The 22,313-nt window shown below is 35.3% G+C and overlaps 1 protein-coding gene across 6 annotated transcripts in view; it reads right to left on the bottom strand.

The window, feature by feature from the left end:
• VPS13A (vacuolar protein sorting 13 homolog A) overlaps positions 1 to 22,313 on the bottom strand; it is a 233,519-nt gene that overhangs the window by 160,434 nt on the left and 50,772 nt on the right. For all 6 annotated transcript variants that reach the window (XR_004527015.2, XR_002176281.3, XR_012332570.1 and 3 more), the window contains 6 exons: positions 21,896 to 21,990; positions 21,423 to 21,565; positions 7,521 to 7,710; positions 7,320 to 7,434; positions 2,868 to 3,004; positions 936 to 1,068 (listed from right to left, as the gene is read on the bottom strand). Coding sequence is in view for 3 of the 6 variants with exons in the window: in XM_073806234.1 (XP_073662335.1) it covers positions 936 to 1,068; positions 2,868 to 3,004; positions 7,320 to 7,434; positions 7,521 to 7,710; positions 21,423 to 21,565; positions 21,896 to 21,990 (813 nt within the window). In the remaining 3 variants the exon portion in view is untranslated. The remainder of the gene's footprint in view (positions 1 to 935; positions 1,069 to 2,867; positions 3,005 to 7,319; positions 7,435 to 7,520; positions 7,711 to 21,422; positions 21,566 to 21,895; positions 21,991 to 22,313) is intronic.

The raw sequence follows: 22,313 nt of genomic DNA, 5'->3' as shown, positions 1-22,313 counted from the left end.
CCATCCACTATACTTCTGGGCTCCTTTTACACCAACTGAAATATGATAAAAATAAAAACCAAGTTCATTACTCTTAAAGCAAGTACAGTTAAAGAAAAAAATCAAATGTTCCAGTCCTATATACACTAACATTTTTAATAATCGTAACTTTAGGATCTCATTGCTCCTCCTTCTATTAGTTAGCTCAGATAATTAAAATTTCACCATATACACATCTCAATGTTCACTAACACCTGGAGATTCAGAAGCAATATGACAGTGGAAAGAGGGCTCAACTACTCTGGGCTCTCTATCTATTTTAATGGATCCTGACAAGTGAATTTCTGGCTTTGGTCACTTCAACTAAAAAACTAGATCCAGATCAGAGACGCCTATTTGTACACCAAAGTGAATAGGGTAAAGGTATTCCTACGATAGCGACCTTCTGCAGTCTTTGTGTAACTGTTTACAGCCTGGGCTATCAGAGCCCCTAAGCCAGCTGCCTCTGGCCTTGAGCAGCCTCTTCTGGTTATCCCATTGTGTAATACAAATATCACTTTAAATATGTGCCAGTGCTTTCCAACCTTTACTGGTATAGATCAGGATTTCTCAATCTCAGCATTACTGATATTTGGGCCAAGTCTGTTGTGGGGTGGCTTTCGCCCATATTGTTTGAGGTTTAGTAGCATCCCTGACCTCCACTCACTAGATGCTAGTAGTGCCCCAACTCCCCACTCGTGACAACAAAAAATGTCTCTAGACATTGACAATGTCTCTTGAGGGATAAAATCACACCTACTTGAGATATTGCTCCTAGGAAATATCTACTATCACTTCTAATTCAAAAATATAAAAGTTCTAACATATTTAGGATGAAAGTCTTCAGAGAAACTGTCTAAAAACCTAATTAATCACTTCAGCAAAATGAATCAACAAATAATGCACTGTATACTTACCAACTCTGCTATAAAGCAGCTGTATGCTTGTAAGCTGAATATCAAAGGAGTCATAAGCTCTATGCATTATCTCTTCAAGTTTCGCCCCACCTTGTTTTAAATCTGGTAATTCTGAACGAATTTTACTTGTCACCTTGAAGATAATTTTAATAGTTTAAATTACTTCAAAATGAAAATATAAAGTTTTTTATCTTTCAGACTATAATATAAAAATTTAACAGGAGGAGATAAACTCACAAGCTGACATACATTATAAGACTATTAGAAATGTCTTCATCCATGACATATATAATGAGAAGGCCAGGTATAAAGTAAAGTTTTACATATTAAGTTATATTTTCCAATCATTTATATTAAAAAAGGGGAACAAAGCCAGTCCTGGTAAATAATAGATCTAAAAATTTTTTTAATCTGCTAAGAAGCCTTTTTATTAAAAACAAAATTAAGAGAAAAATATAACTTACAAAATGTTTCCATGGCACGAGACAGATATTTAGATAACTTTATAAGAAGACGTGAGAGTCCACAATTAAATATCAGTGTACCTGAATTTTACTGCCAGCTCTGCCATTTATGCAACCCCAAGCAAGTTATAGTTGTACTTCCCCTTGCTTGGTATACTATGCATACTACTGTTTTCACTCAGGTATCCTGGAGATCACTTCACAGTAGTATATAAAGATCTTATTAATTCATATTTATATATATATATATATGTATACACACACACATACATGCACGTGTATACATATTTTTTATTTTAACATTTCCCCTTTATTTTACATAGTTCATGTGAAGTAGACAGTCAAAATTGATTATCTGTTTGAAAGGTAATAAATTTGAGGCAAAAGGTTAAGCAAATTGCTTCAGGTCATAAAACTAGAGAGATACCCTTCTGACCACTATACCTTTCCACTGGCTGTTTCCACTATACCGTACTGCCCATAAACCAATTCCATAACTAAGTTCAAATATGAATAATTATCTGTATAAAATTTTATTATAAATGTAAATCCAGCAGTGTTACATAATTACTAACTGAAGAGTAAAATATATATATACATATAGAATAAAGGAGAATTCAATATTAAGGAAAGGCACGAATTTGTTAGGTAGCCAGAAAGAGCATTCCAATATTATCCATCCCTTCTGGGTCTTTAAATTGTTAAAAGTTATTCCTCTACATTTCATGATCTGGAGTACTGCTGTCAAACAGAACTTTCTATGATGATGGAATTGTTCTCCATCTGTTCTAATACAGTAGCCACTAGCCATCTGTGACTATTAAACACTTGAATGTGGCTAATGTAACTAAGGAACTGAATTTTTAAAAATTTTAATCAACTTAAACAAATACATGTGGCCAGTGGGTTACCATACTGAACAGCATAGATCTAGAAACACCGAAAAAAAAGTATTCTCTACTCAAAACTGAGGGGAAAAATCATACATAATTGAATAAGAAGCAAAATGCAAGAAGACCATCTCTCAATTTTAGGATTCTTTAATAGAAATATTAAAATGCCAATATCTAAAGTATATACACAAAAAGTTTCAGAAGGATGAATATATATTTGATTACTTCCAGAACTCCCTTCCACTCTACACACTTTAATTGACCAAGTAATAAATTTAAATTGAAAAGGAAATAAACTCCTCAAGCATTACTCTCAAATTTTATAAATATAATTCTTAGGTTCACCCCTGACCTTCAGCATTCAATTGGTCATTTTCCTATTAGAAATGTAGGGAAACTATCTAATTAAATGAAACTTCACTTTACTTGCCAAAAGGGAAGATTCCTCAAATCCTAGTTTCTGCTATTAAGCTAGAAATTAATATACCAAATCAAACCTCTAAAAACCAAAATACATCTTAAACAAAGAAACACCATAAGTGTCATATTATAAAATAATTATTAGTAGTATATACCTTTAGATGACCAAGATCCAAAAGAAGCAGATTTGATGTAGGGTTAAAAATTCCATCTTGTGGGATAATAATATATGAAGCCTTCAAATTAATTTTGAGATCAAGAACTTTCTGTGTTTCAATAATATACAGCAGACCTGCATAAAAGTTAAATCTTTAAAATGAATTGTTTTCACAAATTACTCAAGAAATAGAGAATCATTAAACACATGAATTGGTACCACAACCTTAAAATAATGTGAAATTAGTATTAATTTTAAAATAAACTTGAGCAAAATATTTTCAATATAAAGTAAGATATTTGTTAGTCAATGTGTATACTCATTAAATATAACTGAGTACAAAACTGGAATACTTCTTCAAAAAGAAGTTTTTGACCCATAAACCCAATTTGGGAAAACTGGGGAGATACACATCTAAAAAAATTAAGTTACATGAAATATTAGAATCTATATAATTCTTCCCAATTCGTGAACTTAATACAGCTACTTCTACTATACTGAACAATGATACTTGATCTTTATATTACTCTGAGACAATGAAAATCCTGGATTATTAAATCATCTTCAATAAAACTGTATGTAAACCAGAAAAAGCAACCAGAACTTTCTATGAAAATGGATGAATCTACCAAAGTGAATTTCAACTAAGATGAAGTCTTGAACTTATACTAAAACATTTAACTAGATTTCTAAATCTTGGTAACATGAATAAATAGGTAGGCAAACCTACTCTTCCACTAAAAGCAACAAAAATGGTTGGATATAAAGCAAAACAAACAAACAGCAACAACGAAACCTACTAAAAACACTAAGAGGAGGCAAGAAAGTAAGGATCTATGAAGCCAAAAATCAGATTGAAAGAGAAAACCTAAAAGATTTAAATGGGAGCCATAAAAATTTTATCCTGAGACCATTTTCTGCACTTGGTAAACTCTGGAACTCCTTTCCATAGCCTCACAGAGTATAAAGAACAGATGACAGGGTTTCCCTGGTGGCGCAGTGGTTGAGAATCTGCCTGCCAATGCAGGGGACACGGGTTCGAGCCCTGGTCTGGGAAGATCCCACATGCCACGGAGCAATTAGGTCCATGAGCCACAACTACTGAGCCTGTGTGTCTGGAGCTTGTGCTCTGCAACAAGAGAGGCCGTGACAGTGAGAGGCCTGCGCACCGCAATGAAGAGTGGCCCCTGCTCGCCGCAACTAGAGAAAGCCCACACACAGAAACGAAGACCCAACACAGCCAAAAATAAAAATAAATATAAATAAATAAATAAAAAAGAAAAAGAACAGATGACAAAAATGAGGAGTCTAGGGCTTCCCTGGTGGCACAGTGGTTGAGAGTCCGCCTGCCGATGTAGGGGACACGGGTTCGTGCCCCGATCCGGGAAGATCCCACATGCCGCGGAGCGGCTGGGCCCGTGAGCCATGGCCGCTAAGCCTGCGCATCCAGAGCCTGTGCTCCGCAACGGGAGACGCCACAGCAGTGAGAGGCCCGGGTACCCCAAAAAAAAAAAAAAAAAAAAAAAAAATGAGGAGTCTAGCAGGAGTTCTTTTCATAAATCTGGGATCTAAAAGGTACATACTCAAAGTAAGAGTAATCCAGAAGTTAAACCTCCCTGTCCCTAAAACCTACGCATAGAATGCGAAGAATGTCTCTGAGAAAAACTGGGAAAAATGGGTAGTCTCCCTGTGAATCATAATCACAATACAGTCCTCAAGTGGATATGTAGCACAACTTTTGTCATTCCAAAATATCTCAAGTAATGACTTTAGATAGTGGTCCCACCAACATGCTCGAGATACCTGGCAGGAAAAAATGAAATTCTTCCCTGAATGAAAGTCCATTTATCCTAGACTTCAGGGAATTCTCCCAAATAATTTTCCAATAAAAATGAGCAGCTCACAATCAAAACTCAACAAAAAGACAAAGGTTAACATGAATATAAGAAACAGCAGAAATAAAAGAGAGGAGAAATAAAAACACAAAAGTCTTAACATAATGGAACTGAAGAGATAATTATCTGGTGAGACAATATAAAATAACTATACAGTTGACCCTTGAACAACACAGGTGAGTCCACTTACACAAGAATATTTTTCAAAAGTAAATATTTACATTACTACATGGTGTCTGGTTGGTTGAATGCGGGGATGTGGAAGAACTACAGATACAGACGGCCCACTGCAGATTATACAGATTAACTCTCGCATTATTCAAGGGTCAACTGTGCTTATAATGTTTGAAGAAATAAAAGACAAGTTTGAATATATCCATGGGAAAGAGAACTATAAAGAATAAAAAATCAGATTTTAAATATAACAAAGCAGAATTCCTAAAATGAAAATATAATCATTGAAATTAAACACAATGGGAAGATTATTAAGCACATTAGACAGCTGAAGAGGGATTCAGTAAAAATCAGAAGATAAATTAAAGGAAATTACCCAGCATGCAACACAGGAAAAACAGATGGAAAGAAAACAAAATATATAAGTTAAGAATGACAGAGTAAAAAAAGCTAAAATATATTTAGCCAGAGTTCCAGAAGAAGAGAATCAAGAGAAAAAAAATCTGAAGAGTTAATGGCTAGAAATTTTCCAGATGGATTTTCTAGAAATAATTAAATCTACCAATCCTCAGATTGGTCCACAGTTGGATACATCATACTGAACCTATAGAATATAAAAGTTAAAAACATCTTAAATGTAAAAGAAAAAGGATAATCTACAAAGAAGCAGCAAACACACTAACACCTGAATTTTCAACATCAGTAACAGGAGCCAAAAGACAGTAGAATGGTCACTTCAGTGTGCTAAGAACAATATAATCATCAACTCTGAATTACATATCCAGTAAAAAAATATCCTTCAAAACTGAGGACAATTACCTTCAGACCAAAACCAAACGATACAACAAACAAAAAAGTTTGCCATCAGCAGACTCTCAATAAAGAAAACAATGTATAAATGAACTACCGAAAGAAAGGAAATAATTCCAGATAAAGGGTGTTAAGTTCAAATAGGAATGAAGAGCAAAGAAAGTAGTTGATATATAGGTAATTATAAACCAATGCATTGACTCTACAAACAAAAATTGTTCTATGAAGTTAAAACAAGAAAAAAATAACAATAGCATGTAAGTAATGAGGATGGTGAAAGGAGTTCAAGTGTTCTAAAGTGTTCCTTGCAATGACTGGGAGAAGGTAAAATGTTTCATTACATTTTATCTCAACAAAAATTTGTGTTTTAATTACTACAGTAAAAAGAGAAAGAGAATATTTAAGTTTCAAATGGTACAAGGGTGGGAGTGGAGGAAGTAATGCTAGAATTTATCCAAAGGCAGGAAAGAAACGTCAAGAAATATGACTGTCAGTATCACAGCTTGAAAAACATCCCACTATATGTTGTTGACATGACACATCTAAAAATAAAGATAGAGGGAAAAAGTAAGTAAAAGAATAAAAAAAATACAGCAGGCAAATTATAACCAAAAGAAACCTAGAATATCCATACTAATATCAGAACAAAAAAGGAAAAAATATTAAAAAATTAAAGCATTACTAAAAATATTGACAACTTCATCCAGATAAAAGATTTGGTTCATTGGGGAAAAAATATCTCTGCATGTAACTAATATAGCACCAAACTTTATAAGGAAGAAAATCAAAGATCTACATGAAATAGACAAATCCAAATGGAAAGTTTGGTGTTCTTCATATATTTCTCTAAATAACTGTTAGAATATGGTGAAACAAGAAGGAAAAAAATCCAGTAAGGATACAAAAGATTTGAAGTACATGATAAACAAATGTGACTTAAAGGATATGTATAGATATTAAAAAGATATGCTTTTCAAACATATATGGAATATTTTTTAAATTACCGTATATTGAGCCAGAAAGCAAGTCTCAACGAACTACAAAGCATTAAAAACCACAGAGATCATCTCTATAGTCCACTATATTTTGAAAATGGAATCTCTAATTTAAAATCTCCCCCAAAGAAATCTCCAAACCCAAATTATGCCAAACACTGAAAGAAGAAATGAGACCCAACAAACCAATTGGCTGAACAAACCAATCTTACACAAATTCTCCAAAGGAGAAAGGATGGAACTTTTATTTTCTGAGGCCAATATACTAAAATCTGCAAGTCATTACAAGAAAGGAAAATGACAGGCCAGTTTCTGTCATAAACAGAATTTCAAAAATCCTAAAAAAATTTTGCAATTAACTTGAATGTGGTACATAGGTTAGACCTTTCTAAGTGTAAGAAATGATTATCACTATATCTAAATTTAAATATAAAGGTACCAAATTAGCTTCAACTAAAACTGTATCTAGTCTAGAAATATAAACTCAAAAAATACTTTACCAAAATCAGCATAACATGACTGAAAGTTTAGTATAGGATAAGTACTTAATTCACCAACATTAATACTGGCATTTACCTGCTGCTGTCTTATCACGAAATTCTTCAAGTTTTGTCAAAGTCACTGAAGTCAGCTGTGCTAGATTTACATCTTTTGGAGGTCTGAAGAATTCCACTATACTATTTACTGTTCTCTGTTAAAATAAGCATCATTAACATGAGGCACAAACTCAAGGCAAATTGAAATATATTAAAACTTAGGAATTACAAAAATGCTTACTGCATCATATAGCATTTCTAAAGGTTCAGCTTCTATGATACACCTTTGAGCAACAGTTTCATCTAATGGATTTATCTCAAATATAATTCGCAAGAGTGATGCAGCATCATCCAATGAAGACAGGAGGCGGGGTTTTGTTGAATTATCTGGTAAGCCAGTAATATGAAATGAACCTATTTTGGTTTCGAATCTGCATGAAAAAAGATAGGACAGAAATTAGCAATCAGTACAATTTTAAAGTATTTTTCAAATTAAAAATAATAAAATAAAAACAATTGCACTTTAGGGCTTCCCTGGTAGTGCAGTGGTTAAGAATCCACCTGCCAATGCAGCGGACATGGGTTTGAGCCCTGGTCCAGGAAGATCCCACATGCCACAGAGCTACTGAGCCCACGAGCCACAACTACTGAGCCTGCGAGCCACTGACTACTGAAGCCCGTGCGCCTAGAGCCCCTGCTCCGCAACACAAGAAGCCACTGCCAACGAGAAGCCCGCACACTGCAACGAAGAGCAGCCCCCACTTCCTGCAACTAAAGGAAGCCCGCACGTAGCAACAAAGACCCAACATAGCCAAAAATTAAAATAAATTTATTTAAAAAAAAAATTTCACTTTGCATTTCTTGCTACTCCATTCCATGCACACCGAAGAAAATACACAACTATTAGATCTAAACTGACATAGATTAATTCACAAAGAACTCTATTCACATGTTGATTTCCAGATTAAGAAGCTTTTGAAGGGTCAGGGGTTTCTGGTTCCCTATGAAAGGAGTCTGAAGTCACCACTCCATATTAACAATAAGTAAAAGGCTGAACAAACCAAAAAATCAACTCTTCTTCAATATGTAAGAGAGGGGAGTACATAGGGCAAACTGCTGCCCCTAAGACTGAAGACACAGACAGGGAGTGGAGTCATGGCTTACCAGAGCAGAGATCTGCAAAAAGGAAACCACCACGGACACTAGAGCCAAGGTTGGAAAACCTAAACTGTAACTGAATTGCTGGAGACTTAGTGTGGACAACTCTGAGAGTTAAAAACTCCAGAGGGAACTATTACCTGACACCGGGCAGAATGGCCATCATCAAAAAATCAACAAACAATAAATGTTGGAGAGGGTGTGGAGGAAAGGGAACCTTCCTACACTGCTGGTGGGAATGTAAATTGGTACAGCCACTATGGAGAACTGTATGCAGGTTCCTTAAAAAACTAAAAATAGAGCTACCAGATGACCCAGCAATCCCACTCCTAGGCATATATCCAGAGAAAACCATAATTGGAAAGGATGCATGCACCCTGATGTTCACTGCAGCACTAGTTACAATAGCCAGGACACAGAAGCAACCTAAATGTCCACTGACAGAGGAATGGATAAAGAAGACATGATACATATATACAATGGAATATTACTCAGCCATAAAAAGGAATGAAACAGTGCCATTTGAGGAGACATGAATGGACCTAGAGATTGTCATACAGAGTGAAGTAAGTCAGAAAGAGAAAAACAAATACTGTATAATATCATTTATACGTGGAATCTAGAAAAATGGTACAGGTGAACTTATTGGCAAAGCAGAAATAAGAGTCACAGATGTAGAGACCTTATGGTTACTAAGCGGGGGCGGGGAGAAGGGGGACGAATTGGGAGATTGAGATTGACATATATACACTGCTATGTATAAAATAGATAACTAATGAGAACCTACTATTTAGCACAGGGAACCCTACTCAATGATCTGTGGTGACCTAAATGTGAAGGAAATTTTAAAAAGAGTGGATATATGTATATATATATAACTGATTCACTTTATTGTACATCAGAAAGTAACACGATATTGTAAAGCAACTATACTCCAATGAAAATTAATTAAAATAAAAAACTCTAAGGGGACCCAGCCACAGGGGAGTCCCCCAAATAATTTGAGATACACCTCCAAGAATTCGACCAGGTTCCCACAGTAAATATTGGAGAAATATCCCCTCCTCAGGCAAGTGGAGAGGACGATGAACCATTTAAAAATATGCCAGAGCACTCTACTGTTCTTCACAAGGCCTGCCCTCTGGAGAAACGAGTTAACTAGAGCCTTACCTAATGGGGTATTATCAGAGCCAAAATGACCAAGGGAAGGGAAATATCCAACTCCAGTCAAGTCTACCACTCCATATGGGGGGAGGGAAATACCCAACTCCAGCCCATACTACCCACTCTATCCCCCTAAGGGGGTAGGGAAAAAAACTGAGAAACTCTTGTTAAGTTCACAGTACAGAAGCACAGGCTCTGATCAAAGACTGAGAGCTCATCACAGAACTACAGAACTCTTCCCTTTCTCCCACATCTTATAACCAAATTATTAAGGACCTATTTACAGCAATTCCTTTTACCCAGTATATAAGGTCTGGCTATCAGGAAAAAATAACAAGGCATACAAAAAGGCAAAAAACACAATTTGAAGTGACAGAGCAAGCATCAGAACCAAACATGGCAGGGATGCTGGAATTACATGACTAGAAATTTAAAGCAACTACAATTAATATGTCCAACGGTTAATATGTCTAACAGATAAAGTAGACAATCTGCAAGAACAGATGAACAATGTAAACAGAGAGATGGAAATCCTAAGAAAACCAAAAATGAATGCTAAAGATAAAAATCACTGTAACAAGAATGACTTTGATGGGTTTATTAGGAGACTGCACAGTTGCACAGCTAAGGAAATCCCTGAGCTGGAGAAGAGATCAGAAAAATCATAAAAATACAGAAAGCATTTCTAAAAAATCAGAAGAGAATATCCATGCATAACTACAAAAGTTGTACTGTACAAGTAATGGGAATACCAGAAGGAGAAGAGAGAAAGGAACAGAAGAAATATTTCAATCAATAATGATTGAGAATTTCTCCAAATTAATATCAGATACTAAATAGCAGATTTAGGAAGCTCAGAGAACATCAAGCAGAATAAATGCTAAAAAAACCCACAAAACATACAAAACAAAAAGCAAAAAAAACCCACTGCACCTAGGCATATTTTCAAACTACAGAGAATGAAATATAAAGAAAAAAATCCTAAAAAGAGCTAGAGGGGAAAAAAATCCTTACTTATAGAGAAGCAAAGATAAGAATTACTTCCACATTCTCAGAAACCATACTAGCAAGAACAGGGTATAACAAATATTTTAAAGTGTAAGAGCAAAAAACTCTAAACTAGAATTCTGTACCCCATGAACTTTCCCTCCAAAAGTAAAGAAGAAATAAAGACTTCCTCAGGCAAACAAAAATGGAGAAAAATTGTTGTCATTAGACCTGCCTTTCAAGAAATATTAAAAGTAGTTACATAGAGAGAAGAAAGTAAATGTAAGTTGGAAACTCAGATTACATAAAGAAAGAGCACTGAAGTAGGAAAGTGAGGGTAAAATGCAAACATTTAATTGTCCTAACAGATTATTAGTATGTTCATTGTTAATAATCTAAGAGTGTATTGAATAACAGGAATGACACAAGGGATTAGAGGAAGGAATTAAGATATTTTGTTATTACTGGGTACTCACATTACCTGTGAGATAGTATAGTATTATTTCAAAGCAGACTTAGATCAGTTGTTTAAAAAAAAAAAAAAGAAACGAAATTGAGTTATTTGTAGTGAGATGGATGGACCTAGCGTCTGTCATACAGAGTGAAGTAAGTCAGAAAGAGAAAAACAAATACCGTATGTTAACACATATATACGGAGTCTAAAAAACAACAAAAAAAAGACAGGTCATGAAGAACCTAGGGACAAGACAGGAATAAAGACACAGACCTACTAGAGAATGGACTTGAGGATACGGGGAGGGGGAAGGGTAAGCTGGGATAAAGTGAGAGAGTGGCATGGACATATATACGCTACCAAATGTAAAATAGATAGCTAGTGGGAAGCAGCCGCACAGCACAGGGAGATCAGCTCGGTGCTTTGTGACCACCTAGAGGGGTGAGATAGGGAGGATGGGAGGGAGGGAGGCAGACACAAGAGGGAAGAGATATGGGGACATATGTATAACTGATTCACTTTGTTATAAAGCAGAAACTAACAGACCATTGTAAAGCAATTATACTCCAATAAAGACTTTTTTTTTTTTTAAAAGAAAGGGGCTTCCCTGGTGGCGCAGTGGTTGAGAGTCCGCCTGCCGATGCAGGGGACACAGGTTCGTGCCCCAGTCCAGGAAGATCCCACATGCCGCGGAGCAGCTGGGCCCGTGAGCCATGGCCACTGAGCCTGCACGTCTGGAGCCTGTACTCCACAACGGGAGAGGCCACAGCAGTGAGAGGCCCGTGTACCGCAAAAAAAAAAAAGAAAAAAAAGAAAAAAGGCATTCCACAATAAAGATGTTAAAAAAAAATTAAATAAATAAAAAGGCAAAAAAAAAGCTATACATACTACTATATATAAAATAGATATCTAATGAAGACCTACCGAATAACACAGGGAAATCTATTCAATATTCTGTAATGACCTATATGGGAAAAGAATCTAGAAAAGATTCTTTTTGTGTATATGTATAAGTTTTTTACTTTGCTGTACAGCAGAAACTAACACATTTTAAATCAATTATACTCCAATAAAAATTAAACATTTTTTAAAAAAATAAAATAAAATAAAAAAAACAAACAAAAAAGTATATTAAATGCTCTAGGGCAACCACTAAAAAAAGTTTAAAAAATTTTAACTGATGTGCCAAGAAAAGAGAGAAAATGGAATCATACAAAATGTTCAATTAAACTGCAAAAAGAAGAAAAGACATGATAGACAAAAACAGGAACAAAGAACAAGGGCAATAAATAGAAAAGAGTAACAATTATGGTAGATATTAATTTTAAGAGAATAAGAAAATAAGCCACAGCATAGGAGAAAATATTTGCGAACAACACATCTGATAAGGACCTGTTATCTAAAATATATAAAGAACACTTTAAACTCAACAAGAAGAAAACAAACAACACAATTAAAAAATGGGCTAAAGATCTTAACAGACACCTCACCAAGTAAGACTGACAAATAAGCATATGAAAAGATGCTCTACATCATATGTCATCATGGAAATGAAAATTAAAACAACAGTGACATACAACTACATACATAGTAGAATGGCCAAAATCTGGAATAATGACAACACCAAGTAATGACAAGGATGTAGATGGAGCAATAGGAACTCTCATACATTGCTGGTGGGAATTCAAAATGGTACAGTCACTTTAGAAGAAAGTTTGGTGGTTTCTTACAAAATTAAGCATATTTTTACCATGTGATCCAACAATCGGCTCCTTGATATTTACCCAAAGGAGCTGAAAACTTATGTCCATATAAAACCTACACAGCTGTTTACAACAGTTATATTCATAACTGCCAAAACGTAGAAGCAACCAAGATGTCCTTCAGTAGGTGAATGGATAAACAAACTGTGGTACATCCAGACAATGTAATGTTATTAAGTGCTAAAAACCATGAGTTATCAATTCATGAAAAGACATACAGGAAGCTTAAATGCATATCACTAAGTGAAAGAAGCCAGGCTACACACTGTATGATTTCAACTACAGGGCATTCTAAAAAAGGCAAAACTATGAACACAGTAAAACAATCAGTGGTTGGGGGAGTGAGTAAGGAATGAATAGCGGAACGCAGGATTTTTAGAGCAGTGAAAATACTGTGTGTGATACTGTAACAATGGACACTTGTCATTCTATGTTGTCCATACCACAGAATGTACAACAAGAGTGCACCATGATGTAAACTATGGACTTTGGGTGATTATGCCAGTGCAGGTTCATTTTTAGTAAAAATGTACTATTCTGGTGAGTGGTGTTGATAATTGCAGGGGGGCTCTGTATGTGTAGGGGTAGAAGGTATATGAGAAATGTCTATACCTCCCTCTAAACTTTGTTGTAAACTTCAAACTGCTCTAAAATAATAAAGCCTTTAAAAAAAAAGTTAATGGATAAGTATTGTCTTTGGAAGTGACAGAAAAAGGTGCTCAAATAATCGAGTTTCTCCACTGAAATGACGATTAAACTAACGAAAACTCCCAGAATCAACTTTCTTGCAAGTCTGGAATTTAATAAAAAACTTACAGCAACCAGGGAAAAATGAAAGAGGTAAAGACAGCTGAATTTCAGAAGGATAGCACTCTGGCATTTCTGTTTATCTGCCTATCATCCCCATTCCTTAGCAAAGCAGTGGGCAATATTCCTGGTGTGGCTTCCTGGAGCCAGGGGACTAACACAAGCTGCTATGCTGTGAATGTCTGTGTCCCTCAAATTTCATTTGTTGAAATTCTAATGCCTAATGTGATGGTTATTTGGAGGTAGGACTGTTGGGAGGTGATTAGGTCATTAGGGCAGAGCCCTCATGCATGGGATTAGTGGTCTTTAAAAAGAGGCGCTAAAGGCTCCAGGATAGGTTGCAAGCCGCCGCTGCTGCCCTCCTGGGCTCCAGGAGCAATCTTGAGCTGCTGCTGCCACCCTTGCAGGCTCTAGGAGCGGTTGCGAGCTGCCTCCGCCGCCATCATGGGCTCTGTAGGCGTGCACGAGCTGCCATTGCCACCAAGTGCCCTGGGAGTGGGTGCCAGTAGCTGCATCTACACACCCCCTACTAATGGGGGTAACGGCCAGCACATGCTGAGGAAAGAAGGCCACAGGCATTCATACTAAAAACAGCCCTCACACCAAATATATTAAACCCACACAAGCTACCCAGGGATGCTCACGCATATAAAAAGCCCTCCAAGACCACAGTAGACAATTGTTTCTCTAAAACTCACAGAGTAAGAGAAATATAAGTAAAATGAAGAAGCAGAGGAAACACTCCCAGTTAAAAGATCAAGAGAATTCCCCTGAAAGAACAAACAATGAAACAGATATCTTCTGTCTAACAGACACTGAGTTCAAAAAGGAGATAATGAAAATACTGAAGGAATTAAGAAAAGCTATTGACAGAAATGCAGAGTACTATAAAAAGGAACTAGAAAATATAAGGAGGAGCCAAGAAAACTCATTTGCTGGGACAAAAAGTGAGCTAAAGGCAATGAACAGGAGAATGAATAATGCAGAAGAATGAATAAGTGATCCAGAAGATAGAATAATGGAAATCACCCAATCAGAACAGCAGACAGAAAGCCAAATGAAAAAAAAAATGAAAGCAATATAAGAGACCTATGCGATAATATACAATCTACACGTAATAGGGATTACAGAAGGAGAAGAAAGAGACAAGGGGATTGAAAAAGTATTTGAAGAAATTATGGCCGAAAACTTCCCTCAACTAAAAAAGGCAACAGGAAAGCACAGAGAGTCCCAAACAGACCTACACCATGACATATTATAATCAAAATGTCAAAAGTTAAAAATAAAGAGAGGATTCTAAAGGCAGCAAGAGAAAAACTAAGAGTTAATTACAAGGGAATCCCCATAAGGCTATGGGCTGATTTCTCTACAGAAATGTTTTTGGCCAGAAGGGAATGGCAAGATACATTCAAAACTCTAAAAGGGAAAAATATGCAACCTAGAAAATATGCAACCTATTCTATTCATTTAGAATAGAAGGAGAGATAAAGAATTTCTCAGACAAACAAAAACTAAAAGAATACAGCAATACTAAACCTATCTTAAAAGAAACACTGACAAGTCTTTTCTAAACAGAAAAGAAGCAAGAGTCTATAGGAAAGAGAAAATCACAACTGGCAAGTAAATCACTTAAATAAGCCAGTACATTTTTTTATTTAAAAAAATCAAAACAACCTTGTGAAAACAATGATAACCACAATGAACAGCAAAGGGATAAACATGAAGAAGTAAAAGAGGACTTCAAAATCATAAAATGTGGGGGAGAAGAGTAAGAAAAGGTAGATTCTTTGTTTTTGTTTTTTTTCCAATGTGTTTGACCCTATATGACTATCAGTCTAAAGCAAGTATATAGCAAGGGGTAAAAATACTTAAAAAACAGGGTAACCACAAAGGAAAAACCTGCAATACATTCACTAAAACCTAAAAGAAGAAAACAAAGGCATAAAATAAAAGGAAATCATCAAACCACAAAAAAGAAAAGCAGGGGAATTCCCCGGAGGTCCAGTGGTTAGGACTCTGCGCTCTCACTGAAAAGGGCCCGAGTTCGATCCGTGGTCAGAGAAATAAGATCCCACAACCCGTGTGGCATGGCCAAGAAAAAGAAAAAGAAAGGAACAAAGAAGAAACACAGAATCAACTGGAAAACAAGGTTTAAAAAGGCAATAAATACATATCTATCAATAATTACCTTAAATGGCAATGGCCTAAATGCTCTAATCAAAAGACAAAGAGTGGCAGACTGAATCAAAAAAACAAGAGCCTACAATAGGCTGCCTACAAGAGACCCACCTTAGAGCAAAGGACACACATAGATTGAAAGTGAGGGGACGGAAAACATATTTCATGCAAACGGAAACGACAAAAAAGTGAGGGTCGCAATACTCGAATCAGACAAAATAGACTTTAAAACAAATGCCGTAAAGAAAGAAAGATAAAGAAGGACACTATATAATGATAAAAGGATGAACATGAGAGGATTTTACACTCATCAATATATATGCACCTAATACAGGAGCACCCAAATACATAAAACAAATACTAACAGACATAAAGGGAGAAACTGGTGGGAATTCAATAGTAGTAGGAGACTTTAACACCTCATTCACATCAATGGACAGATCTTTGAGACAGAAAATAAGGCAACAGAGATCCTAAATGATAAAATACAACAGTTAGACTTAATTGATATTTTTAGGACATTACATCCAAAAAAACCAGAATACACATTCAAGTGCACAGGGAACATTCTCTAGGATTGACCACATACTAGGGCACAAAACAAGACTCAACAAATTCAAGAGTATAGAAATTATCTCAACAACTATTATGACCACAACAGCATGAAACTAGAAATCAACCACAGAAAAAGAAATGAGAAAAAAAAACAATTACATGGAGACTAAACAACATGCTACTAAAAAATCCAATGGGTCAACAATGAAATCAAAGAAGAAATTAAAATATACCTTGAGACAAAGGACAATGAAAACACAACCAACAAAATCTATGGGATGCAGCAAAAGCAGTTCTTAGAGGGAAGTTCAGAGTAATACAGGCCTTCTTTAAGAAAGAAGAAAAATCTCAAATAACCTAACCCACCACCTAAAAGAATCAGAAAAAGAAGAACAAACTATACCTAAAGTTAGCAGAAGGAAGGAGACAATTAAAGACCAGAGGGGAAACAAATAAAATAGAGATTAAAAAAACAATAGAAAAAAATAAGTAAAACCAAGACCTGGGTCTTTGAAAGGGTAAACAAAATTGACACACCTCTGAGCAGGCTCACCAAGAACAAAAGAGACAAGACCCAAATAAACAAAATAAGAAATGAAAGAGAATAAATCACAACTGATACTGCAGAATTACAAAAAACCATAAAAGAATACTATGAATGATTATATGTCAACCAATTTGACAACCTAGAGGAAATGGACAACTTTCTAGAAACATACAGCCCACCCAAACGGAATCAAGAAAAAATAGATAACTTGAACAGACTGATCACTAGAAGTGAAACAGAATCTGTAATGAAACAAACTCCCTACAAACAGAAGTCCAGGGCCAGATGGCTTCACAGGTGAATTACACCAAACATACAAAGAAGAACTTATACCGATCCTTCTCAAACTCTTCCAAAAGACTGAAGAGTAAGTAACACTCCAAAAGACATTCTGTGAAGCCAACATCACCGTGATACCAAAACCAGACAAAGACACTACCAAAAAGAAAATTATAGGCCAATATCTTTGTTGAATATAGATGTAAAAATTCTCACCAAAATATTAGCAAACTGAATTCAACAATACATAAAAAAGATCATACACCACGACCAAGTGGGATTCATCCTAAGTTCACAAGGATGGTTCAACAAATACAAATCAATCAATTTGATACACCACATCAACAAAAGAAAAAACAAAAACGACAGGATCATCTCAATACATGCAAAAAAGCATTCAATAAAATTCAACATCCATTCATGATAAAAACTCTTACCAAAGTGGGTATAGAGAGAACATATCTCAACATAATAAGAGCTATTTATGACAAACCCACAGCAATATAATACTCAGAAGAATTCCTGCTAAAATGTAGAACAAGACAAGGATGCCCACTCTTATCACTTCTCTTCAACATAGTACTGGAAGTCCTAGCCACAGCAATCAGACAGGAAAAAGAAATAAAAGGTATTCAAATTGGTAGGGAAGAGGTAAAGTTGTCATTATATGCAGGTGACATGATACCATATACAGAAAACCCTAAAGACTCCACAAAAAAAACCTACTAGAACTGATAAACGAATTCAGCAAGGTAGCAGGATACAAGATTAGCATACAGAAATTGGTTGCATTTCTTTACACTAACAATGAAATATCAGAAGGGGAATGTAAACAAACAATTCCTTACAAAATAGCATCAAAAAATAAAATACGTAGGAATAAACTTCACAAAGGAGGTTAATGGCTCATATGCTGAAAAGTACAAAACATTAATAAAGTAAACTGAAGATGCTTCAAAGAAATGGAAAGATATCCCATGCTTTTGGATTGGAAGAATTAATATTGTTAAAATGGCCATACTACCCAAAGCAATCTACAGATTTAATGAGATCCTTATCAAACTACCCATGACATTTTTCACAGAACTAGAACAAATAATCCTAAATTTTACATGGAACCATAAAAGACCCAGAATTGCCAAAGAAATCCTGAAGAAAAAAAACACAGCAGGAGGCATAACCCTCCCAGAATTCAGACAGTACTACAAAGCTACAGTAAACAAAACAGTGTGATACTGACACAAGAACATATGGATCAACAGAACAGAATAGACAGCCCAGAAATAAACTCACCCAACTATGGTTAATTAATCTTCGACAAAGGAGGGAAGAATATACAATAGAGAAAAGACAGTATCCTTAGCAAATGGTGTTGGGAAAATTTGGACAGCTGCACGTAAATCGATGAATTTGGAACATACTCTCACACCATACACAAAAATAAACTCAGAATGGCTTAAAGACTTAAATATAAGACATGACACCATAAAACTCCTAGAAGAGAATATAGGAAAACATTCTCTGACATAAATCATACCAATGTTTTCTTAGGTCAGTCTACCAAGGCAATAGAAATAAAAGCAAAAATAAACAAATGGGACCTAATCAAACTTACAACCTTTTGTACAGCAAAGGAAACCATGAACAATATGGAAAGACAACCTACGGACTGGGAGAAAATATTTGCAAATGATGCGACTGACAAGGGCTTAATTTCCAAAATATACAAACAGCTCATACAATTCAGTAACAATAGCAACAAAAAAACCAAAACCACTGTAAATCAAAAAATGGGCAGAAGACCTAAGTAGACATTTCTCCAAAGAAGATATACAGATGGCCAACAGGCAGATGAAAAGATGCTCAACATCACTAATTATTAGAGAAATGTAAGTCAAAACTACAAGGTAGCACCTCACACTAGTCAGAATGACTATCATTAGAAAGTCTACAAATAACAAATTCTGGAAAGGGTGTGGAGAAAAGGGAACCCTCCTATACTGTTGGTGGGAATGTAAATTGGTACAGCCACTATGGAAAACAGTATGGGGGTTCCTCAAAAAACTAAAACTGGAGTTTCTATATGATCCTGCAATCCACTCCTGGGCATATATCTGGAGAAAACTATAATTTGAAAAGATACATGCACCCCAATGTTCAATGCAACACTGTTTACAACAGCCAAGACATGGAAACAACCTAAGCGTCCATCAACAGAGGAATGGATAAAGAAGATGTGGTAGGTATATACAATGGAATATTACTCAGCCATAAAAAAGAATGACATAATGCCATTTGCAGCAACATGGATGGACCTAAAGATTATCATACTAAGTGAGGTAAGTCAGAAAGAGACAGACAATCCCATACAATATCATTTATATGTGGAATCTAAAAGATGACACCAATGAACTTACCTATGAAACAGAAACAGACTCACAGACATAGAGAACAGACCTGTGGTTGCCAAGGTGTACGGGGGGAGTTTAGGATTAGTAGATGCAAACTATTATATATAGAATGCATAAACAACAAGGTCCTACTGTATGGCACAGGGAACTATATTCAGTATCCTGTGATAAACCATAATGGAAAAGAATATGAAAAAGAATACATGTATGTATAAATGAGTTACTTTGCTGTACAGCAGAAATTAACACAACATTGTAAATCAACTGTACTTCAATATAATTTTTTAAAAATTAAATAAAAGAAAAAAATGGGCAAAGGAATTTAATAGACAGTCCTCAAAAAAACTATACAGAAACAGCCAATAAATACATGAAAAGATGCTCAACATCATTAGCCATCAGGGAAGTGCAAATCAAAACCACAGTGAGATACTACTTTACACTCATTTAGGATGGCTATAATCAAAAGGACAGAGAAGTGTTGGCAAGGGTATAGCTAAATGGAAAACTCACACAATGCTGGTGGGAATGTAAAATGATGCAGCTGCTTTGGAAAACAGTCTGTCAATTCCTCAAAAAGTTAAATATAGAGTTACCATTTGAGGCAACAATTCCACTCCTAGGTATATAAACCCAAGAAAACTTGAAACTTGTCCATACAAAATACTGTCCATTAATTTTCATAGCAGCATTTTTCATAGTAGCAAAAAAGTGGAAACAAACCAAAAATATCCATCATCTGATGAATGGGCAAACAAAATGTGATGTATCCATACAATGAAATATTATTTGGCAATAAAAAAGAATGAAGCACTAATTCATGCTATACCATGGATGAACCTTGAAAATATCATGCCTATTAGTAGAACAAGCCAGACAGAAAAGGCCACATATTATATGATTCCATTAATATGAAATGCCCCAAACAAATTCTTAGAAATAGAAAGTAAATTAGCGGGACTTCCCTGGTGGTGCAGTGGTTAAGAATCCGCCCCCAATGCGGGGGACATGGGTTTGATCCCTGGGAAGATCCCACATACCACGGAGCAGCTAAGCCGGTGTGCCACAACCACTGAGCCTGCACTCTAGAGCCCGCGAGCCACAACTACTGAAGCCCATGCACCTAGAGCCCGTGCTCCACAAGAGAAGCCACCGCAACGAGAAGCCCGCAAACCAAAACGAAGAGTAGCCCCCACGCGCCGCAGCTAGGGAGAGCCCACGCACGCAGCAACAAAGACCCAACGCAGCCAAAAATAAATAAATAAATAATTTTTTTTAAAAAAAGAAAGAAAGTAAAATAGTTTTTACCAGACACTGGGGAGAGGGAGCAATGGGGAGTGACTGCTAATGGGTATTAGTGTTTCCTTTACGAGGTGTTAAAGTGGTCTGTAATTAGGTAATGATAACTGTTGTACAAGCTTGTAAATATACCATGTGGATTTGGTATACGATACAGTGTGACAAAAAAGTGAATTGTACACTTTAATGGGTGCATTGTATGGTATGTGCATTATACCTCAATAAAGCTATTTTTAAAACAGAAGATAAAATAAAGACACTCCCAGATAAAAACAAAATTGTTAATGCTGTTTCTTTTTCAATACTGTGATTGCTGACATTTTTGTATTATTCTTTAGTGTCTCTCGGCATGAAGTTTTCTACTGAACATGTGTTATTTTAACAATCCCAAAATATATATATTAATGAAAAAAACTACCTTTCTAAAAATACAAAAGGACAAATTAAACCACAGTACTCTTTACAAAATACTGTATGACTAAATTCCAATCTCACAGTGAAATATTTTCTTACAGATAAGAGAAAATAAATTAATACTTACTTAACTGCTTGTGCTCCTGGTCTTTGCACAATCAAAGTGCTAAATTCTTCCACTACAATATCTAACAGTTCAGATTTTTGTTGTTGTTCTCTTAGAATAATAGACATACTTTTCAAGTGAACAAAAAACTTCATGGCTTCAAACTAGAGTATATTCAGAGGAATAAAATGAAAAAAATTATCTATATGTATATATATATATACACACAACAAATACTCCTATTTATATAGTTTATTCTTTCCAAAAACCAGAAAAATACTTCAAACACAACCCTTCGTATATTAAAGGATCACCACATAACACTAAAAAGTAGGGGACAATTTTTATCCCTACCTTGGAAACTAAAATAAATGCAATATTTATAGACTCAAAGAAAGATGACAGAACAACTCAGTAACGTATATTTCTGAAAGGATTAAAAATAGGCATATCTATCACTAAATGCTCAGGTATAAGGCAAGAAAACATTTTACTGTTTTTGGCAAGGTTGGATCAACTGCTGTTTCACTATAGCCAATTGCTTCATATAGTAAAGTTTTTTCTTCAGGTGTCAACATTTCTTCAAGACCTAAAAATCATAAAAAAGTGTTTTATGTTCTTAACTGGTAACAAGATAAAACCGGCCCAAAATTTAGCTGCTTTTAATGAATTAAATGCAAATTTTACTCTCTTTTTATAATACTTTTAAGAAATTATATTCACTGAATGCTAGATGGCATTGCCAATTTTAGAAGGTTTATTCTCCCAAAATATAAATTGCTAAATACATAAATTTAGCAATATAAATTTCTAAATATTTGTATTAAGCACACAAAATAGATACCTGTATTAGGCACTTAATGGCATTGTGTTAAGCAACATACTTAGTGTACAAAGTAGGTAATATTAATA

Source organism: Tursiops truncatus, chromosome 6 (assembly GCF_011762595.2).
Source record: "Tursiops truncatus isolate mTurTru1 chromosome 6, mTurTru1.mat.Y, whole genome shotgun sequence".
Lineage (NCBI taxonomy): Eukaryota > Metazoa > Chordata > Mammalia > Artiodactyla > Delphinidae > Tursiops > Tursiops truncatus.
The sequence above is the reverse complement of the archived record's forward strand: the minus strand, read 5'-3'. Positions and strand labels throughout refer to the sequence as shown.